The 8,816-nt window shown below is 33.0% G+C and overlaps 1 protein-coding gene across 1 annotated transcript; it reads right to left on the bottom strand.

Annotated features, from left to right (window-relative positions):
• Positions 1 to 4,077: 4,077 nt before the first annotated feature.
• Positions 4,078 to 5,952, bottom strand: LOC114373677. The gene is made up of 2 exons (XM_028331195.1): positions 4,421 to 5,952; positions 4,078 to 4,336 (listed from the first exon to the last, which is right to left on the bottom strand). Exons 1-2 carry the CDS (start codon positions 5,950 to 5,952, stop codon positions 4,078 to 4,080), a joined length of 1,791 nt encoding a protein of 596 aa, XP_028186996.1.
• Between the last annotated feature and the right edge of the window lie 2,864 nt (positions 5,953 to 8,816).

Below are 8,816 nucleotides of genomic sequence, written 5' to 3' on the forward strand. Positions count from 1 at the left end.
GACCTGGCCGACGGCGGAGGCATGAGATATTGACAAAATACATTTCATATTAGCAAAATGCCAAGCAGTTCAACAAACAATTATAAAAATTTATAATGGAGCAAATTCTCCTCTGGAATGTTGAATATCATAGCTTTAGTCAATGAATCATCAGTCAATGAATCATCTCCTTGTTGAAGTCATGACAATTAATAAGAATCCCTATGTCAAACAAAGGATGCTGAATTAAATTAGAATGAAGTTGAAACATACCATTGTGATGATTAAGCAAGGGCAAATATATAAGAATAATATAAATGTGAGTGACATAATTTTTTTTACAAATACATACATATATAGCCATCAATGAAGAATGAAATTTAGATTGGGGATGTATGATGTTATGATGTGCATCTTGAGACTCTTGCAATTGCTGAGCATGAATTAAAGAACAATACTAAAAGCATATGCGAAACAACACCAAAGCTTTGTCCCAAAAATTAGAAAGTTAACACAAACACACTATTAAGATCATTAGGAGCAAAATGAGGAAGTAGACTGAGAACCAACTTACAAATGTTTATCCTTTATCACATAATCCTTCTTCAAAAAGTAATCATAAGCTCTATAAATCTCCTGCATCTACATTGCATCTACACATCGAACGGAAATTTTGTATCATTATCTTAAACCTCATAAATCAAAATATGTTTCATGTTATGTATATTAAATTGAAAAATAAAAATATAAAAATTTAGAGAGAACAAAATAAAAATATTCATGAAAGAAAATCTAGACACAAACTGCAGAAATCAAGAAGTGAATGAAATAAACCATAATAATGAGCACAATGTGAGGATAACAAACAAATGAACATATAAGAAACAATAGCCTAGGTATAGGAGGTCACCTGTGAACCAGTAAGAAGGTTCTCTGGTTTAATATCCCTATAATAAAGAGATGAAAATCATTCTCCAATTAATCTTGTCCCTTGCTTGCTCACATTCATATATGTAGTTCTGTCCCATCATGTTATACATTTTTAATTAATTCTTCACATTTTGCTAATTAATCGCCCAATTAGAAGCATATGATCCATACTGTACCTATATAAAAAATGGCCAATTGGGTTTGTTGAAAAGGAAAATGGTGGTGACCACGATTGGGGAACTCATATTTTTTTTCTCCATGTTGAAAGGTAGCTCTTGTCTAATTTGCACTTGTCTTAGAAGCAACAAAGAAATAGTGGTGACTAATCAATGGAGGGTAGATATAAAATTATATTATATTCTTGGTCAAATAGAATCATAACTTTGCATAATTTCGCACGTACAATGGGGATAGTTGTTATTACTAAATTCAGGCACAACCAAAATTCTAGTCCAAATACTAAATCTCCTTTTGTTTTTCTCAGTTGGTGCAATCTTGTCCTCATGTCATTATATATCTTTCAATTTCCCAATCATCACATGATATAAATTGCAGCACTGCCAACCAATAACAATGTATTATTCGCATAAGAAATGGAACACCTATATAAACCTCACAATAGTTGGATCAACAAACAAAGGTTTTGTCCTCCATTTTCATGTAGAATCCCCTCCACAAGCCTTCAAAGCAGTCAAATATGCTAAATTTCATTTTAAAATTATTTAATATTAAGTGAAGTTGTTTAATGGGTATATTAGGATTTTTAAAAACAATCTGTGACCATAATTTTAGCCTTGATATCAAAGCTTTAATAGTTTCTTTTCTTTCATATATCAAATCATGACCACAATCAAGACCACATCAACTATATTTGTTTGGAACTTTTCACAATATGAAAGATGATGAAAAAATTGTTGATAGTGACCACAACAACAATGTAATCAACAAACAACAACATATGGGGAGAGGAAAAGAAGGAATGCTGTTGTATGATATATACTTACAATAGTTACACGCCTTTGACTGAAATATTTGCATTTTTGTGATTCCTTGGAAAGATCACCTTTGGGTGCATACTATAAAATCAAATAAACTCATTTCTACAATAGATAATTCAGAAATAATAAACAGGGAGGTATCCCAAAACCTGCACACACATGAATTTTTAAGATTAAAAACTAAAACTTCATTTAGGCATTTCACCAAACACATAACTTACAGCCCATATGGGGAAGATGACAAAAAAATTGTTGATAGTGACCACAACAACAATGTAATCCACAAACAACAACATATGGGGAGAGGAAAAGAAGGAATGCTGTTGTATGATATATACTTACAATAGTTACACACCTTCGATTGAAATATTTGCATTTTTGTGATTCCTTGTAAAGATCACCTTTGGGTGCATACTATAAAATCAAATAAACTTGTTTCTACAATAGATAATTCAGAAATCATAAACAGGGAGGTATCCCAAAACCAGCACATACATGAATTTTTAAAATTAAAAACTAAAACTTCATTTATGCATTTCACCAAACACATGACTTACAACCCATATGGGGAAGATGACAAAAAAATTGTTGATAGTGACCACAACAACAATGTAATCCACAAACAACAACATATAGAGAGAGGAAAAGAAGGAATGTTGTTGTATGATATATACTTACAATAGTTACACGCCTTTGATTGAAATATTTGCATTTTTGTGATTCCTTGTAAAGATCACCTTTGGGTGCATACTATAAAATCAAATAAACTCGTTTCTACAATAGATAATTCAGAAATCATAAACAGGGAGGTATCCCAAAACCAACACACACATGAATTTTTAAGATTAAAAACTAAAACTTCATTTAGGCATTTCACAAAACACATAACTTACAATCCATTTCACCAACAATGTAACCACATGACAGTTAACGCTTCCTAAAAGAAAAATGATTTTCTTTGTTATCACCACCTACACTGGCCATGTGGGTATACAAATAAAAACCCAAATCCGTTAATTTTAATTTTTTGCAGGAATTGAGAATATTAATGAAATTGAATTAATAAAAAGGGAAAATTGAGGAATGGATAAAGGTAAAACCTTTTCTGTGCGGCTTCAGCAGCTTTGGCATGTGCTTCTTCAGAGGTCAATCTCTCTTCTTCCTTGCACATGCATTTTTCTATGCTGAAGCAACCAAAGCAAAGACCCATCTTTGGTGTTTCTCTCTACCAAACTGCAAAACAAACCGAAATGGACTCAAAAGTTAGACAGAAAGCAGGGGATTTATTTTCCAAAAATTTACAACCAAAAGAAAGACCAAACCAAAATTGATGCCTATGTGCGAAATAAGAGGACACAACAAGGAACCACAAAACATGAATGCAAGCATGCAACAAAAGAAATGGAAAAACAAAGGAGAAGAACCTGAAAAAATCAATACTTCCTTCACAAACCAAAAAACTGAAGAAGAAACAAAACATCAAGGCAACGTAGCACTATGAAACACTGACACAGACACCGGACACGACACGGACACGGACACGTGGACACCTGAAATGTTGAAAATGTAGGACACAGACTCGACTATATATATATATATATATATATATATATATATAATTAAATAAAATAAAATTACATAAAATTAAATATGAGCGATATGCATAAAAGATCTAAATTGAAAATCAAGATTTATATATTCATCATCATCTCAAAAGAACTTTTTCTTATGATAATGAGTCACAAAAAATACTAAGAGACCTCATTATACAATTTGTACGCTTTGTTTTTTTACAAAAAAATATTATAAAGCAAGATGATAAATTAGCAACTTCAAGTCTTCAAGAATTCCACAATCTAGCAATCATCATTGAAAAAGACACCCTCTAACTCTGGTTCATCTAAAGACAAACTAGCAATTTCAAGAATACCACAATCATAAGTGACCCAAAATCATCTCCAGCTACATCCCACATTTTAGTTTCCTCTTGATGATATTGCGGAGTATTCCTTGAGAGAAGTCGTAGGTTGCTATGAACAAATACTAAATCTTCAGCTCTATGTGGTGCCATCTTGTTTCTCTTTAAAGAATGGATAAATGAATATGTACTCCAATTCCTTTCACAACAAGAAGATGAACAAGGTTGCGCAAGTAGCTTAAGGGCAATCTTTTAAAGTATTGGAGCATTAATGCCATGAACTAGCCACCAAGCTTTTTGATCCATTTGACCTCTATCATTTAAAGAATCAAGATCATCAAAACCTTCTCTTCCATCCGAGAAGTTGGCAAACTCAATATTCACTTTCCTCCTTACATCCACATCAAGAAAGAACCTCTTGAAGGATTTTAATCTTTCACGAGTGAGTTCCATGTCTTGATGTGGAGGAACTCGATTAAAATCTTCACTTAACCATTCATGACTATAATATCTACAATTAAAAAGAAATATATACATGATTAAAATTTATGTAATTCTAAAAAAAATGTAAGTAAAAAAGTATAGAGTCAATTACCTAGGATTTAAAGAATGAGCTAAACAATGGAGAGGAGTGCTACTCTTAGTCCAACAGTCAATTAATATGGAGTGCACTACCTCATAAAAGGTTGATCCTTCACTCTCCTCCTTTCTCTCATATTGATATATGGCATTCTTCACCTTTTCAATCATTGAATCCCACATCTCATATACTGGATGGAGAGATGAAGCTTCTGTATCCGTTCTTCTAAGAACATCATAGATAGGGCTAGTGAAAGAAAGAATATAATCAACCTTATCCCACCATTTATCATCCAACAAAGTATCTTTCACAAATTTAGCCTTTGCAACATCATCTTCCTTATAAGAAGACCATTGGTCATTAATGACCATCTCTTGGAGTCCTTTCTTCAATTGCTTGAATCTCTTGAGCATTACAATAGTGGAGGAAAATCTTGTTGAAGCAATGGATAGAAATTTCAATGAATTGAATGAATTGAAAATTGATAGTCTCATAGAGTGACTCATGACAAAGTTTTTCACAAACATTGCATCATTTGCAATTTGGGTGATCCAAGAACATTCTTCATAAGCAACATTATTTTTTTCTGTATTCTTGGCTGCACATATGTTCTTCAAAGCAAGATTTAATGTATGGACAACACATGGAGTCCAATAGATGGACGAAAACTTAGCCTCAATTATTAAACCCGCTGCTTTACAAACGACTGCATTGTCCATCACTATTTGCACAACATTTGAGTGCCCAACCTCCATAATTACCTCCCTTATATGTTTGGCAATGAAATCCTTGTCTTTGATCTCATTTGAACAATCAATGGCCTTTAAAAACATAGGTCTACTCTCCGTGACAACCATGAAATTAATAAGAGATCTTCTTTGCGGGTCACTCCATCCATCACTAACAATGCTCACACCCTTCTGGCTCCATGCATTTTTAATTGGTTGTAACAAATTCTCCACATGTCTTCTCTCGTTTTGAAGTAATGTTGTCCTTAATTTATTATAACCTGAAGGTTGGTAACCACTGATCTGATTGTTGGCAGCATAGGCAAATGCCTTCCTATAATGAGGATTTCTTGCTAAATGAAAAGCCAGCCCCGAAGAGTAAAACATCCTAGCAATTTCATGATCAAGTGTCTCTCTAGCTTGCAAATTAAAGGCATTTTCTACATATGATGTCTTTCTATTTTTTGGATCAACACCAAGAGTGTTTGTATCCATTTGGTGTTGAGTAGAAACCGGAGGCAATGACACATATTTTATTTTTGACCTCTCCACCCTTAGTGTAGCCTCATTGTCTATCTTCTTCAAATCTATAAGTTTGACAACTTTTACCTTTTGACAAACTCTAACTCCCTTTCTTGTCATCTTCAACAAGTGTGCCCTCACTCTAGTGTAAGACCCATTAAAGGTAAAATCACAAATATTGCATTTTATCTCATAATTTCCACCACCAGCTACACTTTTTATCTTTGTAACATAGGTCCATAAATGTTGGGTATCATCATCTTGTTCTTTAGCTTGACTAGGACTAAAAGCACTCATCTCTACAACAATTTAAAAAAATAAAAAATTAATGCAAACAATTTCTAAGTAAAAAACAAACAACGAAAAGCAATTTCTAATCAATGTTGTTCTTGTCTTATTGGCCATGTTGTAGCTTAATTTTATTCAAAACAGGACTATTCAAAATAATTTTAGTTTTTGTATATTATTTGTTTTATTTTTTTATTTTTTAAACAATTTAGATACTTTTTTAGCAAATAATTTTTTTAAGAATAAATAGGAAAATAAAGAAACATTCAAATTCATAGGCATGTGTGAAATGTTTATGAACTGAAACATTCAAAATTTGAATTTACAAAAAAAAGTTAATGTAAAAGTGGTCTATTATAATTTTTCCCTCTGTAATATGTATGTTGTTATTTCTTTAATTACTTAGCAAATAATTTTTTTAAAAATAAATAAGAAAACAAAAAAATTACAAGAAAGGTAATTTTTTAATGGCATCTGCAAAAAAATATTATCACAAGATTCACAATAAAATAAAGAAAAAAATTACTTTTTAAATTATTTAGCTCTTGACACAATGCTGCATATTTTCCAACTTACTAGAATAGTAACATGACCAACACACTTTGCTTCCCTTCTTGAGAAATCTAGTTACATAATACACTCATTGGCAATGCATGCAACACTGAAGTCTCGTTTTTGGTCATTTAGGTGGCAACCCTTAAATTGCAAATAAATCATATTTTGTGCAACTTGATTAACATGGCATGCAAAATTGACAAGTATTTAAACTTTCTGCTATTCATTTATTCTCTCTTACATAGCTCTCTTCCCTAATAAATATTGACTTCAATTCTTTACATATTCTTGGCTCATCTCATCACTGGCTACAAGTGATCAGCAAGCTTATTCCAAACTTAAGACAATGTAGGCTAGTTGATTGTTCTCTTTCAGATACATATATTCAATTTTTGTTTTATTCACATTTTTACTTTTCCACTTCACTTAGCATCCTTAATCTTTCTTCTAATAAGCTGACATCCTTAACATTCAACTGTTGTCAAACTTTAGCCTTAATTTGAAATGAGCTTTATCTTTGGGATAATAACATTGCTTTGTCACCTCCTCTCTTCCCAAGCTTTCTTTCTCTTGTCAATGTTGACCTTTCTTTTAATAATATGACATCATCAATCTTTCAAGGTAGTTTCAACTTCAGTTCAAAAGTTCAAAATCTTTATTTGGTAAATTGTAGTCTTAGGGATGCAAGTTTCGTTATGTCAACTACTTCCATTATGAATTTTTCATCTTCTATTGTCTCCTTTGATCTTTCGTTCAATATGTTGAAATGATAAACTATATTTTACTGGTTCCTTAAACGTACTGCCAATCTTTGTACATTTGAACTTTATAATAACATGCTACAAGGTACCATTCCAGATGGATTTGGGAAAGTAATGAACTCTCTTGAAGAACTTTACCTGTCCCATAACAATTTACAAGGTGAGATTCCATCTTTGTTTGGGAACATGTGCACATTGCAGAGACTATACCTCAAAAATAAAAAAGTTGAATGGGCAAATTTATACCTTCTTGTTGATGAAAACTTGATGTTTAATTAGCCAAATAAATGGGGAAAACGGATAACGAGGAATCTACAAGGAATTATTAATTAATCAACATTATTTCTTTGTAAATGTTACAACTCATAAGTGGAGGAAAAATTGAAGTCAGAGTGTTATCCTTAAAAGGGAATTTTAAATAATAACACGAATGAAGTCTTGTATCACATTAATCAATTTACAGACAAGAGCAAAAAGTCCTTGAAAAATCGAGAGATGAGAGAGAAACATAGAAAGGGTGAGAGAGCGAAACAGAGAGTGGGTGAGAACGGAACCTAGTCGCAACTACGAGGTGAAAAGGTACAGTTAACCTACTGTGAGGAAAGGGATGTCATGCCGAGTGAAAGCTGGAAAGAAGAATTGGAGGGATGACTCGAATGTGTTCTCCTTGTACTTCACAAGGTTGTCGGAGGAAATGGGGGAAAAAGACATATGGTGGAAGTTAAAGAAATGAGGCGATGTGAGAGAGGTTTTCATCATGAGGAACAAAAATAGGAGCGACTAGAGGTATGGTTTCGTGCGTTTTAAAGGAGTAGGGGACGTGAGGAAGCTTGAATAATAGTTGGACAATATGGTTATTGGTGGTATGAAACTCCATGCCAACCTCCCGAAACATGGAAGGAGAAGAGGATAGATGGAAAATCTAACTTGGAGGACAAGCGCACAACGGGGATGGACAAGGACAAGACAAGACAATTGAGGGTGAGGAAGAGGACTGTAGGAAGGAGACAACACAGATCGCCAATGATGCAGGAAGACTAAACCAATACACCCAACAGAGGAAACCATCAATTTCCTATGCAAAAGTAGTGGTGATGGGCAACAACAATATAGAAAGGAGGTGGCCATAGGGGCATGTGCACCAAATGAGAATAACTAATCGTTCATCAGTGCAGCTGAGTATTTTGTTTGCTTCCCCACATAGTTCCTTTTTCTTAAATTTACAAACACTTATATCAAAGGGGAAGTGATATACCGGCAAGCGCACCGGGTCACCAAGTATTTAAAATTAAAATGGAGTGATCCGAGTATCGAACTCAGGGAACTTGCTTATTAGACAGAGTTTTATTTAGAAATAGGGCATTGTGTGAACAACATTGATAATTGAGAATATAAACAAAAGTAAACTAGATTCTATGTTAAAAAGTAGTAAATGCAAGTAATTAAAAGTTGCAGCAATAGGTAAAAAGCGTTGGGTCTTTCTAACAAACTAGTTGATGCATATGAAGATATTTCTCTAATTGATTATGTTCTTGTGTTCTATGCTGAAGACTAAAG

The sequence above is a fragment of the Glycine soja genome, chromosome 2, assembly GCF_004193775.1.
Source record: "Glycine soja cultivar W05 chromosome 2, ASM419377v2, whole genome shotgun sequence".
NCBI lineage: Eukaryota > Viridiplantae > Streptophyta > Magnoliopsida > Fabales > Fabaceae > Glycine > Glycine soja.

What these genes read in the sequence shown, in the direction of transcription:
- LOC114373677 (XM_028331195.1), bottom strand. Translation starts at nt 5,952, where the DNA reads ATGAGTGCTTTTAGTCCTAGTCAAGCTAAAGAACAAGATGATGATACC. An exon ending in GCTCATTCTTTAAATCCTAG is followed by an intron (nt 4,337 to 4,420) that starts GTAATTGACTCT and finishes TTTTAATTGTAG; the next exon opens with ATATTATAGTCATGAATGGT.